Source organism: Homalodisca vitripennis, chromosome 7 (assembly GCF_021130785.1).
Source record: "Homalodisca vitripennis isolate AUS2020 chromosome 7, UT_GWSS_2.1, whole genome shotgun sequence".
NCBI classification, from domain to species: domain Eukaryota; kingdom Metazoa; phylum Arthropoda; class Insecta; order Hemiptera; family Cicadellidae; genus Homalodisca; species Homalodisca vitripennis.
The window spans coordinates 129,054,464-129,075,537 of record NC_060213.1 but is presented as its reverse complement, the minus strand read 5'-3'; the positions used below and the strand labels follow the sequence as shown (position 1 = coordinate 129,075,537).

Here is a 21,074-nt window from a genome sequence, read left to right as displayed (position 1 = left end):
ACAAAAATTATATTTGATAAAAGCCAAAAATTATATTTAAGGTAGTTTTAAGGGTAGTTTAATGTCAGAATTGTAATCGCTTCAACCAACTGTTCTGAAGACGAAAAATAGCCATTTTGTCCAATTTGTAGCCCAGCTTTTAAGGAAACCAGTTCTAGATCTGAGTAAATAATTTTTTAAATAATTACTCTTATATGCATTAAGTTAAAAATGGCACATTATCATCAATTGTCACTTCTAGAAGTACATTTATATGTATTTAAAGTACGTCATTCGCTTCAGTTGCTGTAATAATTCATGCTCGTTTTATAAAACACGATGCTTAATTTAAGTATAGGTTAAGAATATCTTTATTCATAAAAGTGTTATGTACACATTTTAACAGTTAAAGTTTTAAGAATTTTAAAGTAACAATTTTAAGAATAACGTTAACTATATTTGGCACTTAACACACATTTCAATATACCACTTGCATGATGACTCTTACATCAAAATAAAAGAAAATAAACAAAAAGGGAAACACATTACTTATAAGATCATACTAACCAATATTTTAATTAAATATACTTGTATGAATATATAGGGCCTCTGAAGGCAAAACTTGTGCAGAGGTTCATTCATGCTAAATTAAATTGGTGATAGCTCGGATAAAATGTCAATTATTTTTGGTTAGAAAAACTCCCATTTATCAAATTTCTGCTTTACATCTAAATCTATACTTATGTGCAACTGTGATCAGAATAGAACGTTTTAACTAATAGTACGCAGAAGAAAATGTATATTTTGTTTATTTAATAGCAATAATTTCAATTGTTTTGGAAATATACGTGTATTTTTTAATCACATATTTCTTTTGGTACTTCATTATACATTTTCGATCCCAAAAATCAAAATTTTTTTACAAATCTGGTTTTGGACCTGCTGTTTTCTCTTTGTGCCTAAAATTATTTTTGTAGATATTAATTAATAGAGGCAAATTACTTATACAAAAGCAATTTCTAACAGTAATAAATTATTATATGCTCTAATATTTCGCCTCGGAATGTTCAACTACTATTTTTCATGGCTTCTCTAGCAGAGATGTTAATTATGTTAGCTTGTCGGTTGCAGTCACCATGGCAGCGACTCTTTGCATAACTCTGGCCAACATTGAGGATGCTCTGTCCGAGGGCGCAACTTGGGCCATAGTCGTCACTTCTGTCATGGTCGCCTTCATGGCTGTCACCCTCTTCATCCTCTACAGACAGCCAAAGGCTGACACCAATCTCACTTTCAAGGTATTAAGATCCCACTGGAACCAAAATTTAAAAGAAGAAACCAAATTTACATCTACTGTATTTTGACAGGATAACAGGATTTCGGATATTTGCCAACGTTATGGTTACAAAAAGTATAACACAAAGTTTCGAGGATTGGAATCTATCCTCTTCGTCAGGTGGGGGAGGTATTAGTACTAAATTCAAGGTATTTTTAAGGGGCTTTCAGGGTATTTTTATGTCAGAATTAAGTTAATGTGGTACTAATACCATCTCACCTGACGAAGATGGTAGATTTCAATCCTTGAAACGTTGAGTTATACCTTTTGTAAGCATAACGTTGGCAAATTTCCGAAATCCTGATATTCTTTCAAACCTTCAATCGTCAATAACAAACTTTAAAAAGGTACTGTATTTTGGTTTCCCACAAAATCGTATTGGAAAATTTGACAATACGTTACCCTCGAAGTATACTCTTTACAAAACTAAAACTGATAAAATGTTTGCAGGTTCCACTTCTTCCGCTACTGCCGTGTATCAGCATCTGCATAAACTTCTATCTAATGGTGAAACTGGACATCATTACGTGGTTCAGGTTCTGCATTTGGCTGTTTTTAGGTGAGTCTGGCTTTGTGTTAGTAAGTATTAAGGAGTAGAGGTGTGCAATCAATTTTGGGCTGAGTAAATTTTTTAATACTATAGTCACAATCCTTCAAGGTACCTTTCCTAAAGACTGAAATATAAGAAACAATTTTTCGGGCCATTTTATAATCAGGCCCAATGGAAAACGGCTGATGATAAGGGTTTCACATCTTTACATTAAGTATCTGAAATGTGATCGGACGGATTGACATATTGTTATTTTGATAAGCAGGAAAAATATTAATTTTATATATTTCGGAATTAAAAATATGTTACTCCCTCTAAGAAAACTATATTTAAAATCTGGCGTTTTTTAATTTTTGAAAAACATATTCATAGGGAATCTGTGCTGATTCTAAAAAAAGACACCACGCGCCTTCGGATTTTCAGTCTGCTTCCTGCGTGCTCGTGGATACCCGAGCAGGGGCGCACTCGTTCTTCCCCCATTACAGCAAGTCCCTTGCCGGCCCTTACCCCTTCAACCCTCCAATTGAATTAGTTCCTCTCGTCCTTCGCTCTGCACTTGACGTCTCCGTTCTCGGCTCTATCATAACCTAACAAATAGTTTTTACATCAAGGCTAATCTCACGTAGCCTCGCTTAAGTTGCCTTTGTTAAGTTGAGCACACATTTTTAATTCAATTACGAATGAAGAATAATAATATAATAATAAAAACAATAAACCATTCAAAACATCGGTAGATGTAAATATTACAATTGATTGAATCATCTTCAGCGCTTGACAACAAGGGCCCTTTACGCATCCAGGGCTCTGTCCTTTAAAATGTTGCATTCTTTTTTATGATAGCGGAAAATTATAGTTTACTTTGATAACATAACAGAATAATAAAATCACACTACCCTAATTATTGAAACCTATCGTTTTCACTACGCTATCGGTGTCAGATTAGAATAAATAGTCTAATTATAAAATTATCTATATATAAGTGTAGATACAGGAAATTGAAAAACCCATATACATCGATCACTCGACGAGAGTATGCATTTGACGCAGAATTTAGGATCCATCTTATAATTAAACTCAAAGTAAAACGGTTGAATAAAACGGTACGACTTTTTATGAAATACTAGCGGGCCCGGCGCGCTTTGCTGCGCATTTCAATAATTTTTTGCAAAAGTTGCCCGCGGCTTCGCACGCAATTTCCCGTTGAAAACAGTACACTATATTCACTTATTCTTTTTCTATCACATTCTAAACATTGCTGAGATAATTGATAGTCGTTCCATCGTGAGCCTCTTGGGCGTATTATGAAGGTATGTACCATATTCCTGCCTCTATCTAGCTGTTACCCACGGCTTCGCACGCAAATCTTAAGAACCGAAGTCCTTATATTACTTAGTAAATTTTTTTTTTTACTATAATAAATTTTAGATTAAATTAGTTATATCTCCGATGCCACGATTGAGCTTGCTTTGTTGTCTCGATCGAGAGAATATGTACACACGGAGTTTTGAGAACCATACTTCTGTCAAAAAAAAACAACTAAGGTTGATTTTATAACATTCTTTATATTTGTAGCCAACGTAAGATAGTAATTATGATATCTGCATTACTCTTCTGATCAAGCATGAGCATGGTTTATATTAAATAAATATTGCAGTTAAAGGTGAATTTTTACGTCAAATTTGAATTGTATTATCTGGATAGTAAAGTCTATGTTTAACAGTGATTGCAAAAACAGTTTAAAACAAAATTTGTCGTTTCTCTTAAGCTTACTCTATGCTTTAAAACTATAAGTGTAATATATGTTTACAAAGAACAGCTGATTAAAAATTTGAAAAGACGTTAACATATGTTTGCTGCAATGCATTTCTTATGGGTATTTCTGTAACCAGTGGGGCGGAATCCTGAATCGGGAAAGGGATGGGCATAGCTTATAAACCTTCTCCGTGGAAAAATACATATACGTACAAATTTTCATCATGATCGGTCCAATAGTTCACGATTCCATAAAGGACAAACATACAAACATTCATTTTTTATATATATAGATATGCGTAAGATACATTCAGACGAAGAATTGACGTGTCTTTTATACCAAAATAATTAATTTATTAAAGCATATGTAATATGTAAGTTTTTTAATAATTATTAAAAAAAATGTAATTTTCTCGAGTGATAAATCGTTAAAAATGTAACTTCCTGAAGGTATGATCACAGACTATATATATATGACTCTTCTATTTGATTGCACACCATGCATCTTGATTTATTACACGGATGTGCTCCTTTAAATTTAGTTTCCAGATCAGAATCAGCTGGTAATTTTGGTTTCGATATAATGTCCTTTAAGATAGGAGGTCTTTTAAAAACAATACGTGGAGTACTTTTTATAAATGAGTCTGTCAGTGGACAATTTTGAAGAATTTTGTATATATATATATATATATATATATATATATGAAAAATATATATATATATATATATATATATATATATATATATATATATATATATATATATTTCTATAGCAGTATCTATAGTATGTGGTTTAATAGTATTAGGTACACAACTAATACACACATAGGTTCAACACATATCTCACATATACTGCAAAAGGTTAAAATCTATCTTCAGCTGTTTTTATTTGAGCCTGGTTACACAATTACCTAAATTTTCTACTTTAATGTTTATAACTGATATAAAGTTGTCGATCACTTCTCAAATTCGCATTCGCGAATATTTTTAAAATGATCGAATGAGGCAACCATGATGGAAACGAGAAAATTTAGAATAAAAATTTGTAAACAGACTGACCTTATTCATATGACATTGGAAATGTGATATTTCGTAAATTTGTTGGTAGGGCTTTCGTTAAATTCCATCGGGCCCTTTGAAACTCCGCTGTAGCCGGTAAGTCTATAGACATGGCGTTAGCGAAGTCAATCCACTCAAGGGCCTAGAAAATTCATTTCTGTCTGCTCTGCCCGCGCTTTATCTCGAAAACGACCTGATGTAGTCCATATATGTTGTATGAACCCGCATTTCCATATATGCAACACTGAGTTCGATGATGGCTTGTCATACCTTGGGAGTTGGCTGAGCGTTACCGAATGTTTTTACATTCGTCTTGTGGATAACTATGGTGGCAATGAGAAAATATCAGTGAAATTTAGTTCCAAGAAATCCAAGATTCAAGTCCAAATGATTATTATTTAGATTGTCGATTGCAGGTATTCATTTGACTAAATAACCAATTAATTATGGCATAACAGTATAAACTTCAAACAAAATTTTGCATGTTTACTATTCTTGAAATTTTGAATTACTAAGAATTCAACTTGCTCTTTTTTAGAAAAATATATATCCAAGTAAAAAATGTAATTTAGTTGTATTTACGGAACATCCTACCACGCAAGAATATCTTTTTTATAATTGGGATGTGTTTTATCTATGTTTCGCAATGAAAAAACCAAGAAGTTCTTTCATGAATGAAATTGTTATCCATAGTTAAAACTTAACAATATTCAATAACATTTCGTGGTGTATTATCGCAATAGATATCTTAATAACTCGTTGTACATTTCAATAATCAGCAATAGTATCTTTAGTGAGTAGTTACCAAATTTCACTTTTTACGAAATTGTTAGATTATAATCATGCATTAATCTGATACAGATTAATGTGTATTTCTTTTATTTATGAACAATTTCCTTTCATCATTCTAAATAGTACTCGAATGTTCGTTTTTTTGGACCATAATCTATTCACACTTATAAGTTATATTCATAGCTGACATTCCAAAATTATTAGCATTAATATGCAATATTTACAAAGTGTTATATGCTAGAACCCTCAAACTTTATTAAAAGGTCAAAATAGGAATTTTCATTTTATTACATAAATTTAGTTGGCTTACAATAACAATAATTTAGTGTTTAGAATCTTCGCCAATGGTACTGGTGTTGGTGGGTGTGTTGTTGGTGTGTAGAGTGTCTCTTGGTAGTGTTGGGGGGTCCTACCCCCCGTGTCTACGCCGCCCCGACCATCGCGACGTAGTGTAGCGGTCATCCTATCTGTTTTGTCCATCTAATACCGCTTCCAGAATGCATACTCAAACACACCGCCCCACATTTCTGTATTATACTCTGTGGCCGATTGTTTACAGATGGTTCTAAAAAGAATCGTCAAGATTCAAGGAGTTGTAAAGATCGCCGCAGGAAACCTTCCGGACGCTTTTCTTTTAGTAGGCGAAGTTCAAGGACAACGAAGTCCTTTTTCACAGAAGAAAGCCTGGAGATCTCCCTTAGACTCTCTGGACGCCTGTCCTGTTGAAGTTCACAAATATAGGTGGATATAGAAGGACTCTTCTCTGCTGACGAGAATTCAAAGAAGCTCTTTTCGAAGCCTCTTCGGATCTGCTGTTGAAGTTAAAACCTCCTGCTGTCCTCTCCGCAAAAGAAACCCTGGTGGTTGGGACTTTGGTTGACCTGCTGTCCTCTCCGCTGGGCTTTGTTCTCTTCCGAAAAGAGAAACCCTGGTGTTTGGGACTTTGGTTGACCTGCTGTCCTCTCCGCTGGGCTGTGTTCTCTTCCGAAAAGAGAAACCCTGGTGGTTTGGACTTTGGTTGATCTGCTGCCCTCTCCGCTGGGCTGTGTTCTCTTCCGAATAGAGAAACCCTGGTGGTTTGGACTTTGGTTGATCTGCTGCCCTCTCCGCTGGGCTGTGTTCTCTTCCGAAAAGAGAAACCCTGGTGGTTTGGACTTTGGTTGATCTGCTGCCCTCTCCGCTGGGCTGTGTTCTCTTCCGAAAAGAGAAACCCTGGTGTTTGGGACTTTGGTTGACCTGCTGTCCTCTCCGCTGGGCTGTGTTCTCTTCCGAAAAGAGAAACCCTGGTGGTTTGGACTTTGGTTGATCTGCTGTCCTCTCCGCTGGGTTGTGTTCTCTTTCGAAAAGAGAAACCCTGGTGGTTTGGACTTTGGTTGATCTGCTGTCCTCTCCGCTGGGTTGTGTTCTCTTCCGGAAAAAGAAACCCTGGTGTTTAGGACTTTGGTTGACTTTCCCTTTCCTTACTGAAGACGAAGCTGTAGCGAAGTCTAGGAAAAGTCTTTCTTGGTTGGAACTCTCTTACAGCCGGATAGATGAAAGCTTCTTTGTGTACCTCCTTAACTTTTTACGGCCCCTCTTTAGTAATTACCTTTCAATTAGAATGAACCGCGATTTGTTTACAGTTTAAGAGCTTTTAAAACACGTGCGACAAGCTCAAGCCTTTAATTAAAAGACACCTAGTTTCCACGGAAATAATTAACAATACGGACATTTTAAATTTATTTGGTTTCCATGAAAGCAAACAATAATATCAAAATATCATTTTTTTAACACATCTTATCCTGAATTATTTGTGATACAGAAAAATATGGTACTAGTAAAAGTCTGCCTCTCTGAATCGTTGCAAAATTATTTAGTCCAAAAAACAGAATAGTATTTAGTCAACATTATGGTTTTATAAGAACAACACGCTTAATCAGTCAAATTGTGCGGTTATTACACAAAAAATCTAATAGAGGCCACACATAGTCATTGTTGAAAACTAGCTCGATAGTTCAAGAATAAAACCTTGCAGTAGTTCATAGCTATAAAGTGGTCTTTGACCGTTAGAAGGAAATAACATAAATTAGAACAGGTTGATATGTAGTCTCAGAAAAGCATCACAGCTCTGATTTAAATCGCTGTATTAGGACTATACATTTAAAAAGTTGAAGATATCATATTTTACCAGGCGACGTTACCTCAAAACCTTTTATTGGTTGAGATTTGACACAAATTTTAGTTTGAATTGGCTAGAAATTATGATATTTCTCCTCTATTTCCGCAATGTTTTTGAATATAATTCAAAACTGAATCGGTTTAATTGAAATATTTACCAATACATATACAATATAGTATTTTTTTAAATATTACGTAATAATTGACAAGTTTATTATATTTACACTTTATCTTAAGCTTTAAAGTTGATGGCTGTTAAATATTTGGAAAAAGGACAGTTATATCTAAGTTTTTATTCGTCTTATTTCGTAAAGTTGTAGAAACCAATTTAGCAACATTTTGCTATCTCACATTGTTATGCTAAACAATATTTTGTTTACAAATGTTAAATTTATACGTATAACTTAATAAAATTGATATATAACAAGTTGTATATATATATATATATTTATTTATTTATAAGTACATAAATAAACTGAAGAATGTTAGGAAGACAGCAATACCAAATACTTAAAGGATTTAGTATACAAAATATGTGTAATTAATTACTAAAAGAAAGCTTGCAAACCATAAAATAATGCTCTGCTACAATAGAAACTACCAGATCTAGGGTTCAAGAGGATTGAAAGAAAAAGAGATCAAGACAGGTGGGACACAGATAAAACTATTTCCTGGTAATGCCCCGAAGTGGGGGGCGGGGTGGGCCAGCGGGCTGCGTTATCGTTGGAACGGCAGAAAAAAGTAAACGACCGATACTCGTGCGATCTAGCGGTCAGACTTTGTGATAGTGACATAGGGACAACCTTAAGGACCTAATGTGACCTTGACTTATCATCCTATCTAGATATGAAAGGGGGTCTGAAAAAACACACTGGTTCGTTGACTACATTCAGCCCTGCAGGTTGTGGGTAAGATTGTGGTAAATTACTAGCACGATTCTTTAAGGCGTAATATTAGTCTACACACAACCTTACGGGTGGGTTGTTGACAGCTATCAGGGTTTCAGGTTGTGGGTAAGATTGTGGTAAATTACTAGCACGATTCTTTAAGGCATAGTATTAGTTTACACACAACCTTACAGGTGGGTTGTTGACAGCTTTCAAGTTTTCAGGTTGTGGATAAGATTGTAATAAATTTGTAAGATGACTCTTTATGGCGTGATATTAAGTTACACACAACCTTACGGGTGGGTTGTTGACAGCTTTCAAGTTTTCAGGTTGTGGATAAGATTGTAATAAATTTGTAAGATGACTCTTTATGGCGTGATATTAAGTTACACACAACCTTACGGGTGGGTTGTTGACAGCTTTCAAGTTTTCAGGTTGTGGATAAGATTGTAAAAAAATTTTGTAAGATGACTCTTTATGGCGTAATATTAAGTTACACAACCTTTCTGGTGGGTTGTTGACATCTTTCAGGGTTTCAGGTTGTGGGTGAGATTGTGGTTAATTACTAGCATGATTCATTATGGCATAATATTAGTCTACACACAACCTTACGGGTGGGCTGTTGATAGCTTTCAGGGTTTCAGGTTGTGGGTGAGATTGTGGTTAATTACTAGCATGATTCATTATGGCATAATATTAGTCTACACACAACCTTACGGGTGGGCTTGTTGATAGCTTTCAGAGTTTCAGGTTGTGGGTGAGATTGTGGTTAATTACTAGCATGATTCATTATGGCATAATATTAGTCTACACACAACCTTACGGGTGGGCTGTTGATAGCTTTCAGGGTTTCAGGTTGTGGGCGAGATTATGATAAATTACTAAGATAATTCTTTCTGGCATAATATTCGGTTATACACAGCATTTCATGTGGGTTGTTGACAGTTTTCAGGGTTTCAGTTTGTAGATAAGATTGGGTACTTTGGGATTATACCGACCACACCAGTATGAAGAACACAAAAATATACATTTATAGAAACAAATATGATAGAACGAAAAAACAACTGTTTAATTACAAAATTACAAGCATTCCCAGGTATTGTGATCGGTATTGTTGTCGCTGTTATCTTATCTTTCTCGAGAATCCCGATTAGGGCAGGGAGCGGCATCACATCATTTGCACGGTACATAATTGCCTTTCCATTACAATTCAATTTATATTTCTGATAAGCCCCTCTAGAATTTGATATTTTTTACTGATAGGTACTATCTCGAGGGATGTTTTTCTTTCGTCGACATCAGCGCGGGGCAGCACCCTGCCGAAGCCCGCGCTGATGACCGGAGGCACTCGCATTTTGGGTGGCGGAGTGTGATTAAGAATAAAAACAAGTTTTTAGTGTTTTTTCGATAAAGAGTTTAGTTTTAGTTTGGTAATGTTTGTTTTTGTTGAATTTTTGTGTTTGGAGAAATGTAGAGGTAAAACACGGAAGTACAACAAATAACAAAGCGACGTACCAGCTGAACGGGCGGCGAGACTCTGCAATCACGTTATCTACTAGACCGCTCGACTTTGACCTCTGTCTGAGGGCGGGGAGGGGTTTGCGATAAGACAATTCCTGTTTTATATTGACGAAATATTGTTCCACGCTAATCTAGTAATCAGTAGAAGCAAAATGTCAAATAACGATTCATGTCTGGGTGTGGTCGGTATAATCCCAAAGTACCTAAGATTGTAATAAATTTGTAAGATGACTCTTTATGACGTGATATTGTTACACATAACCTTTCTTGTGGATTGTGGTCAGCTTTCAGACTTGGGCGTTAATGGTAATATCTCAAGAACTTTTAATGCTATCCCAAAGATTCTGTTAGCATATCTATTTTACAAATAGAATCGTACACTTTTGTAAAATTTAACGGTTTCTTAGTTTCTTTGAAGCAACACTTCATTAAGAGTGACTGTTTTGGTTGCAGGAATGCTCATCTATGTATTCTACAGCATACCGAACAGCGTGGAGGGCGCGAAGGCCAGGCTCGCTCAAGCGAAGCTGCATGTGCCACAGATGGTCGTCCAGTTGCCGCCAAAGCACCCAACACATAATGGATCAGCGAATCTATGAACTATACTTTACGATGTACTTTTATTGTGTAAATAGCTATTTATATATGTTTGTAATTTTTTTACAGCGACTAAAAATTAAATTATGCTACCAAACATGTGACTTTCTTTCTACCTTCTCCCTGATCTATCAGTATTTAATATTATAAGGTGGTGAAAGTACTGTTCCTATGGTGTGTGGTTCATTGAACTAGCTTTAAATGTGCATTTCTACTTTTAATGGTTGTAAATTCTATTCAAAAGTGCTTAAAGCATTTACCTTCTTTCCGATGTACATACTTTCTTCAAAACATCCTGTGTAACAATACAGGGTGTGCCAGAACTCTTTGCCCACTTTTCAATCCATTATTCTCGAACCAAACAGATACCAAAATAGCATATTCAAACATTCCAAAACTCAATAACTACCAGCCGCCATCTAGTTTTCCATTTGACATAATTTATTTGTATTACAAACTTCATTTTCGAAATTGTGGCTTTTTAAAAACTTTAGACGCGAATACCTTAAAAACTACATGTGACAAAACAGTTATAGTAGTCCAGTTTACAAACTGTTCTACCTTTTTGGCGAACTTCAGCTGAAAGCATCAACAGCTGTTTAGTGTCAGTTAAATTTGGATTATGAAACATAAATATTACCATTTTTACCAAAAAATTATAAAATATTTCAAATAACTTCATATATACCTCTTCATATAAGCCTTCCTTGTATTCCAACGGATATTAAAAAAACTTGCTAAATTGGTCAGTTTTCGAGGACTTAGCAACGCATTTAGTGGTTAATGTAACCGTTGCTTTAAATAAGTATATACATGTAATAGAACTCAGACTTATGAATATAATTTTCATAGACTGTTAAGGATACTGAACTAGTTGAAACTGAAAAGTTGCTACTAAACCCTCTATCCTCTTTACGAATGTTTCTTTACATATTAACGTTTATCAGCCTTTTTGAAGCATTTGATTCAACTCAAATTGAAATTCTCTTATTTTCAATGTTTGTAATAATGCTTCAAATTCAGTCTGATATATGTACTCTTTAAATAGCAGAATTAACGATAAATCAATGTTTCAAGGTATTTCTGTTTGCGTTTATTTGAAGCTGACGTATTCAGCTTCGGTACCCGCCGTTTCACACACAACGTCCTGCTGTATAGTATAACAGACATGTCATGGGCATTATCCTTTTTAAATAAGATATAACAAACACTCCTGATGTAAGTGATAGTCCCTGGAAGATATTAAAAAAAGCTACTCCAGTAAAAAAGTATCTGTTTCTGGGCATTTTAGTATACGCCGGTGTAAGATGTTTCAGGTACTAGCTTTTGAATTTGCCTTGTTTACCCTATCAAAAATACATGCATAAATAGGCTTGAGAAGCCTGATTCGATAAAATATCATCTAATAAAGGATTCTTTTAGTTCACATCCGGTGTTAGAAAATGCCAATAGCGCAGTGTAGCGGGTACAATGGTTACCGCAAAATAACTGGATTAAGTAACGTCGAGCGTGGCTACTGGTGGATGAGTGACCGCGGAGCGATCATGTCCTTGCAAGCAACCCGCTTGCCCGGCCGTTGGTGGTGGTTCGGAAGTCACCTTTAGGCCGTTGGTCCCCAGGTTAAGTATTATAGAGGGCTTCTTAGCCCTAACTTCGCCTGGTAAAATAAGATATCTTTACTTTACTTACTTTATTTACTTTACTTTACCTATTTTACTTTACTTTACTTAGAGAAGGAGGGAAAAGTCCTCATTAATTTCATGCATTTCATTTCGTCTCAAAATAATAATTTATAATAGGTTTTGCGTGATATATGTCTTGTTTTTAGGATTACAGTCTCGGCAAAACGGCTCGTTTAGGCATGTTTGTGCCTATTTTACCTAAAGTCGCTGTGAAAATTTCAAATGATAATGTCAAGGAATCCAACGATTTCGAGTATCTTATTGGCAAACATTCACAGCTTTGTTCATTAAGGGGAGTTTTATACAAATAATAGAGTGGTTAAATAATATTTCCCGTATATTAAATATTTTAAATTCGTCATTGGTGCAGTTCAATGTAAAAGTTAGATAATTTGTCTTTGCTATCTGCATTACTCCTAGTAATAATAACACTGCCAATACAAATTCTGGTTGTTCTTCCGAACACTTGACTTTCAAATATAAATTGATACTTTTAAATAACAATACATTTTTATTTTCAAGCATTAGACACACCGATTGACCGATCCATCCCCCCCCCCCCCGACGGCATTTTCGGTTAATTCGGTCGTCGGATGTGAAGAGGTACTCACCTATTCTGTGACTATTTACCAATATTAAAACATATGTCTATCAAAAACATATGATAGATTATTTGTCATTTATTTACCAATATTCACTCCAGACAGGGATTCATGTCAATATTACAAAATAGTCTTATGAAAATCTAAATATACAATTAGTAGTTAAATAAATAGTTAAAATTTGTCATCATACTGTTTTAAAGTAAACATTGACCATTTTTGCGTTTGGTTAGTGCTACTTAAATCAACGGAAATATGGTAAGCTGCATTTCGATTTGAAGGAAGTAGTTATAAAATATTGTAGATATTCACCATAGTAAACCTAACTAAAGATCGTACATAAAAATTAAATTACTCTAAGAATAAACAATGACTTATTTGAATGCTTATTTGAGCGAAACAATGACTCGTAATTGTTGACATAGAGGTGATAGACACTTGCAAATGGTAATTTATGATTGCAAGGATAAAGGCAATAATTTCAGGAATGTTACAGGAAAAAACAATGGAAGAATCTGGAAGGGTAAGACCGGGTAAGGGGCTTGCCGTTGTGTGGAAGACGGGCGAGTGCGCTCCTGCTCGTGCATCCACGAGGCAAGAAGAAGACTGAAAATCCGAAGGCGCGCGGTGTCTTTTTAAGAATCAACACAGATTCCATATGAATGGGTTTTTTACAATTTAAAAACTCTAAATTGTAGATATCATTCTCCCAGAGGGAGTAACATCTATAATTCCAAAATATAAAACATTAATATATTTTCCGTAAAATTTTAAACACAGTAGAAAAATTAACTCATGTTATTCAAAATAAAAAAATATGTCACTCACTCCAATCACATTTCACGTACTTACTAAAAGTTTAAAATCCTTATCATCAGGCGTTTTCCTTTGGGCCGGATTATAAAAAGACCCAAAATGACCACTTCAAATGTCTTTAATTTCTCGTGAAGTGGTCCAAAAATTTGGTTGTTCTTTTTCTGCATTCAGGAAAGGGTATCTTGAAATATTGTGACTATTCTTATTTAACTCAACACAAAATCAGAGCGGCAGAGCGAACTACACATAGCGCTGCTCCGAGGACAGTTCAGTGGCAAAAGGTCAATTCTTTTCTGTACTTTGGTATTGCTCAGAGGAGTTTTTTATGGATTTTTTTCTAACCGTGGACCTAAAAAAGTAAATTATTAGAAAGAGCAGACTATTATTTGAGTTACTGTGAAATTTCCATGCCCTTATGACGATCGTTTCTTGTTTTCCGGCTTCCCCCCCCCCCCAAAAAAAAAACGATGATGGCGAGGAGCCACTATGTCCTATATACTATTTGTTATTAGGCTACAGGGTAAATACTTATGTACGTGTTTTAAATATAAAATGTTAACGAGCGCTCTCTTGATCTGATCTTAATTTAGGGGTGACGCCGAAGGCGGTACTGAAGCCCGCACTAATGACAAGGGGCATTTCCGATTGGTATTTTCTTGACCTCAGATAATGTCCTAGACCGTCCAACTTTTCTGACGTTCGTTCGATCATGTTATCCCTGGCCATCAGTGCGGGCTTCCGTCCCTGCACTTCTTGTGAAAAAAGAAAAACATCCTTCGAAATAATACCCAAATTCACGCTAAGATCACGTGAGCTAATAAGTAGTAGATAGGGACACAGTGACCTCCTTCTTGCCAACATCGCTTCCTTTTGGTTGGCAGAAAACAAGAACAAATCGTCATAATGACATGTAATTTTCACAGTAGCTCAAATAAATTCTTTTCTTTCTAATAGTATATGTTTTTAGGTTTCTGGTGAGAAAATCTCTCCCAAAAATAGAGGCCTCCGGATATTACCAAAGTACATTATTTTTCTTTGGAGAAATTTCTCAAGAAAAACTAAGTTATGTCCTCGATACGTGCAAATTGAGTCTCACCTCTCGAAATATCATTGGAATGGGCCTTTTAAAAATTCGGTTTTCTCAAAAAAGTCAACAGGAGAGTAATGGGTCGGTAAATAACCGGCCCATTTTCTTCGCATGCAATAGCCTTGCCTTAATCCGTTTCATTTCCATGGGGCAGAGGCTGGCGACGCGCTGTGTCAAGACCCTCATGAGGCAAAGGCCCATCGAAGACGAAGAGGACTACGGCATCAGACTGAAGAGAGTCTTGGGTCTAGTGGACCTTACCATGCTGGGGATAGGGAGCACGCTGGGTCTGGGAGCCTACGTGTTGCCGGGGGCTGTGGCCAAGTCTGACGCAGGACCTGCTGTGGTCGTCTCCTTCGTTGTGGCCGCAGTGGCTTCAGCTTTTGCAGGTAACTGAGAATATCCTGATTTGCCAAAGAAAATATCTTTAAAAATTGTTATAATTTTTATCGAGCTTAAAATTACATAAATAACTACTGAATACAGGATGACCTTTCAACAATTGTGTCATTATACCGAAATGACAGTATAGGATCTAGTATGAATAAGAGTTTGCCCAAGTGCCAAGAGCCTCTAAATCTTCTGGTAGTTATGGAAACTCTGGTGCTGTGGCTGGGAGGTTTGATCTGGTGGTAGGTTGTTGGTTCAACTATGGTTGATGTGAAGTTTTCGCACCTAAAAGAAGGTATCTCCCAACAAAGATAAATGTATTTCCATTCCTATGTAAGTGGGAACATAGATCAAAAGGTTTTGTGTTCTTCTGTTCAAAACACTTTTTCAAGGGGGAAGAGAGGAGGTAATTTGGGCAAGATCCAATCATATAATATTATATAATATATACACTGACTTGTACAAAATGCAGAATCTTAATCTTGGAATTGCACATTCACAACTCTCAAGTGGCAATATTTATTGAGATTATTTGTTTTCTTTAATACTGTATTTGCTTTAATTTAGGATTTTGGTCACGACTATTGACCGGTATACTGTGCATGGAGAATACTTCCTCATTGCATTGTTATACTTTACTAATTTCCATTAAATTTTCTTAGCCATGTGCTACGCCGAGTTCGCAGCCAGAGTTCCTAAGGCCGGCTCAGCCTACGTCTACAGCTACGTCACTGTCGGGGAGTTGGCAGCCTTCATCATCGGCTGGAACCTCATCTTAGAGTATATTATTGGTAAATCACAGTAGGCTAGTTGGTCTTTTATTCAAGAAAATGTATAATTCTCTATTCAGGATGTTCAGAAAAGGATACCACAAACCTGTGTGGCTGATAGTAGCCTATTCATGATTTCAAACAAACATTGCCATTTAAATATAGGTGAGAAACTTGTAGATTAGCTGCTAGCCACAGTTTTGTATTTTTTAATTATCTCTAGAACCAGTAAAGCTAGAGATACCAAACTTTATAAACAGTTTATGAAAAAAATAAAATAATATGTTGTTGAAATTTTGTAAAATCTATCAAAAAGTATACCGGTATTTATAAAAAATGTATTTCATACCAACTATTTTGCAGTTTTTTCCAACCGCGCTTTTTTCAACGAAATCCGGCAAGGCAGGACGTCTTTTAACATATGCTTGCACAAGCCGGGAGCAACAAACATTACTGTAGTCGAGTCACGAGATGATCAATGACCCAGTACACGGTATAGCTGTGTATTGTAGTGGTATAACCTTATTTTGCAGACACTGAAATCAGTAATTATGTCTGCAACATTAGTGCACACGATTATAGTCTCACGAGAGGTGATTAGCGCCTTCAATTTGCCGGATTGCAAAGAGACCAGGGGTCATCTCGTGACTCTCCTACAGTATTGTCAATCGTGAGGCTGATTTGACATGCTTGTTGCTCCAGGCATGTGAAATCGTACCTTTAAGGTGATGGTTGTTTAAAATTCGTGAGTACTATCAGCCACAGAAATTTGTGTCACCATATCCTGAACAGTTTGCATAATGTTGAACACCGTCACAATGGTCCATATAGTATTTTTTTAAATACATGCTTTGTGTATAAAATTTCTTTACAAACAATTAGTCGATAACAAATAACTCTTTACTTTGGGCCACTAATGTGTATGTTCGCTTACAATTTTCAAACATTTGTAGTTTTTAAGGTTTGAAAGCAATAAGTCAGAATAGTTTTGCTGTAAATAATCTTCATATTAAGATTACGGTATCCTGTCTATAACACTGAAATGGCAGTAATTAATCAAATTAGCCTACATAACAAAATCACTTTCTGTTTAGTTATCGAACATGATAATACGATAAAACCATTACAAATAGTTTAATTTATATTTCAGACTATATTAGTCTTGTCCAACATTTAATTTCAGACAATTGAATACTTTTCACGGGACTTTGTTTCATTGAAGTCATCATTGAAAATGTGATGTGAGAATAAGAAAGACAGTGTTCCAGGTGCAGCCAGTGTTGCTAGAGGACTCAGCAACTACATTGACTCGTTGTTTGGGAAGGCGATGAGTAAATATCTGATAGAAAACCTACCAATTGGGGTGTCCTTCCTGAGTCCTTATCCTGACTTCTTGACATTCACCTTCGTTGTAGTCATTGCAAGTAAGACGTATTTACTTATGTATTTATGATTTTAAACAACCACCATCTTAAAGGCACGATTGCACATGCCGGGAGCAACAACCATTTCATAAAAGCTGATACCACTCGATTGACAATACTGTTAGTAGGCGAGTCACGAGATGACCTTGGTATATTTGCATACCGGCAAATTGAAGGCGCTAATCAACTCTCGTGGGAATATAATCGTGTGCAATAATGTTGCAGACGTTATTACTGATTTCAGTGCCTGCAAAATCAGGTAACAAGTGGTCCTGCGTTGCCGGATTTCGTTAAACAAATTGCGTAATCAGTGCAGGCCTCTGCTAATAGTGTTGTCTTTCAGTTATGTTTCGATTGTAACCATTGTCCACTATACGTTTTGTAACGGTTAAAACGCGTATGAGTAAATTCCGTTCGAGTGACATCTATTTTAGTTTATAACGGACGATGTGTAATTAATCTGCAGAATTCAAAGGTTTTTTATTCATGAAACAAGTTGCATACATTTCTTATGTTTCTTCAATGAGATTGTGTGACACAACTTATCGATTATACAGGGTGTCCCGTAACTCTCTGAACAAAGGTATACCACGTTATTAACCTTGATGGAAAAAAGGTTCAAATGAGTGTAATACATTTATTAAAGGACAGCAAAAGAATTCTAAGAATAAAAATAATAACAAAACGCGGTAAACAATAATTATAAATCAAGTAACAACAGCAAAAAACCCTAATAAAAACAACGAGAGAAAGAGGAAAAAAAGAAAGTTAAGGCTTTAGGTGGATAGTGTTGAATTTCGAGTTTAGGTCTATTTTACCTTCTACTCAGTGTAGAGTCTGAAATCTGACTGTCACAGATTTGACTCCTGAAATCTGGAGTGCACTTGATGATACAATGAGATCCCCTCTTCATCTAGGTTACACTGCATGTCTGCTGGGTAAACCAAACTGAGCTCTTTTGTAGTCTTAGATCTCTTGTGGATCTCTTCAGATTGACGTGGACTCCAGATTCCAGGAGTCAAGTCTATCGTACTGTCAGATTTCAGACACTGCACTAAGTGGAACATAAAATAGAGCTAAATTCAGCATTCGCAATAAGAAATTGCCATTTGAATCTGTGCGTATTCATAATTTAATTTGATTTTACTTTAAATGCTCCAGTATTGTTGTCCTTATCGTTTACAGAATTATTGCATTGCAAGTAAATAAAATATTATTACTCGTTCCAAAAATGTTTCAGTGCTCATATTATTAATTATACATAGACACTGAAACTGCGTATTATAATAGATAGATGTGTAATTACAAAATTTGAAGATGATCTCTATAATTAAAGCGCTTTTGTCTTGTATTGAACAGTTTTGGTGGCCTGGGGTGTGAGAGAATCAACGTTTATGAACACTGTGTTTACCACGGTTAACCTGCTAACTCTAGTTATTGTCATAGCCACAGGTTCCTTCTATGGTGAGTATATCGACGCTGAGTTTCTTACTTTTACACCATCATTAACTTATTAACCCTCCCAACTAATCTATGAATGAAATAAAATCTTATACAGAATTGATCAAGACATTTGCAACCTGTATTTGAATAAGATTAAGTGTATCAGTGACGTTTTTATTTATACTAGATAACATTTTGACATGACATTTTCAGCTCTTGTTACAAGTGACCGTGTCCTAAAAAAGATTAATTACATTCCGATCTAAACAATAGTGAATACATCAAATAGAACTGACCATTCTGTTTGACAATTAACTCATCATTCTATTTGATACAATAACTCGCCGTTCTGTTTTACAATTAACTCATCATTATATTTGATACAATTAACTGGCCGTTCTGTTTGACCTTCTATATTACTAGTAGACTACTACTAAATTACACATACCGTGAAATAGTAAGATATATCTGACATTGACAGCTGAAACCCTATCACAACTAACAATGGGTCGATATTTCTTCTAAGTCTCTAGAACAATAGAAATTTTAGTAGAGCACTTATTAAATAAATTCCTAAATAATTAATAAGTAACGCTTTTTGGTAACGATTAAGAGATTTCCCTGCTACATTGACATGTAGAAGCAAACATGTTATTTATTGCTATTTCATTATTATAACGTAGCACCCAAGGAGAAATTAAAGTTTTAAATTATTAAGACCTTAATAAAGTCGATGTATGGAGACATTCATTGAGAAGCTATTTCAGGCAATGAACTATTGTTACAATGCATAAAGGTGTTATTTGCGTTAACATCTGTTATTTTTTCAGTTGTAAGTATTGTTTTTAGTATTCTATTGTTGCCCAGAAGGTTGACTCGCTCTCAAAAAGGTCGGTTACAACATGAATGCAACATTTAGCTGTTATATACAACAGATTTTTCGAAGCAATGGTGGGAAGGGGTGATTCAATGTGAATGTTGAGTTTAGAGTTCACCTTCCTCTTAGTGCAACGTCTGACATCTAACACTGATACAGACTTGACTCCTGGAGTGTTTGAAGAGATCCCAACAAAGTCCATGATGAAGAAGCTCAAAACTAACTCTTTGCACAGTTTCGACATCGGAGACGCTTAGACTACAAAATACAGTGTAATCTACGTGAAGAGATCAATTGTGCACTTGAAGAGACAATTAGGATACATCTGCAACGTGATTTTGTAGTCCGAGTCTCTGATGTTAAAAAATGCAAAGAGTTCGTTTAGAGCTTCTTCGACGAAGACTTTGTTTATCTCTTCAGACAAACATGACTGCACATTCCCGGATTCAAGGTCACATTCCAGACGCTGCACTAAGAGGAAGTTAACTAAACTTAACATTCACAACAGATGTTACTTGAAACACAAAAACAGTATTGGAGTTATAATTTGGGCGACTATTTCCGAATTTTCAGTTAATTTTGACAACTGGTCGATCGCCAAGGATAAGATTCCAAAGGAGGATGACTACGGTAAACCTGTGAACGCAGGGGAAGGAGGGTTCATGCCATTCGGCGTATCTGGTATCATGGCAGGGGCTGCCAGGTGCTTCTATGGTTACGTGGGGTTCGACGCTGTTGCAACTACAGGTTAGTTAACTGACTTGAAAAATGGTTATCTTAAATTAAATAAATACTTAAACGCTAATGGAATAAGTAGATACGTTAGTTTGTAAGTAAGAAAGTTTGTACAGTAAGTTTGTTTACGTTTATACTATACTTGGGGAGCATGTACCTTTTTGGCACCAAAATATCGATTTTTTGAAACATATCATAAAAAATACTATGTTTTATGCCCTTTTCAAAAATATATAACACTCTATATCTGAGAGGTTTAGAAATATGTGTAAAATGTGTTTTAAGAAATGTATGCACGCTTTTTTCAGCTGACAACATGGCGCGCTATGGATATGGATTTGTAGTGTCAGAATGTATTATATACATATTACTTGCTCCAATTGTATGATTATTAAGTTTTTCCCCTTTAGGTTGGTAGCACTGCTTGCTTTAGATGCATTTGAAGGATGTAAGTCATCTGTAACTTACCTAACCTACACTATTGATATTATTGTTATTGTTTATGTTTACTAACAGTGTTTTGTCAGTGTAATTCTATTTTGTGTGTGGTGCCAGTGATCAAAAACTTTGGACTCTTAGTGTGTATTTATTATATAAATAAGTGATATTATTGTGTAT

The 21,074-nt window shown here is 35.5% G+C and overlaps 1 protein-coding gene across 1 annotated transcript in view; it reads left to right on the top strand.

Annotated features, from left to right (window-relative positions):
- Positions 1-21,074, top strand: part of LOC124366885 (cationic amino acid transporter 2-like) — a 68,846-nt gene that overhangs the window by 28,670 nt on the left and 19,102 nt on the right. Inside the window, exons 12-19 of the mRNA XM_046823485.1 lie at positions 1,111-1,277; positions 1,766-1,874; positions 10,487-10,629; positions 14,972-15,206; positions 15,870-15,998; positions 17,246-17,401; positions 18,761-18,865; positions 20,295-20,468. Coding sequence (XP_046679441.1) covers positions 1,111-1,277; positions 1,766-1,874; positions 10,487-10,629; positions 14,972-15,206; positions 15,870-15,998; positions 17,246-17,401; positions 18,761-18,865; positions 20,295-20,468 — 1,218 coding nt within the window. The remainder of the gene's footprint in view (positions 1-1,110; positions 1,278-1,765; positions 1,875-10,486; positions 10,630-14,971; positions 15,207-15,869; positions 15,999-17,245; positions 17,402-18,760; positions 18,866-20,294; positions 20,469-21,074) is intronic.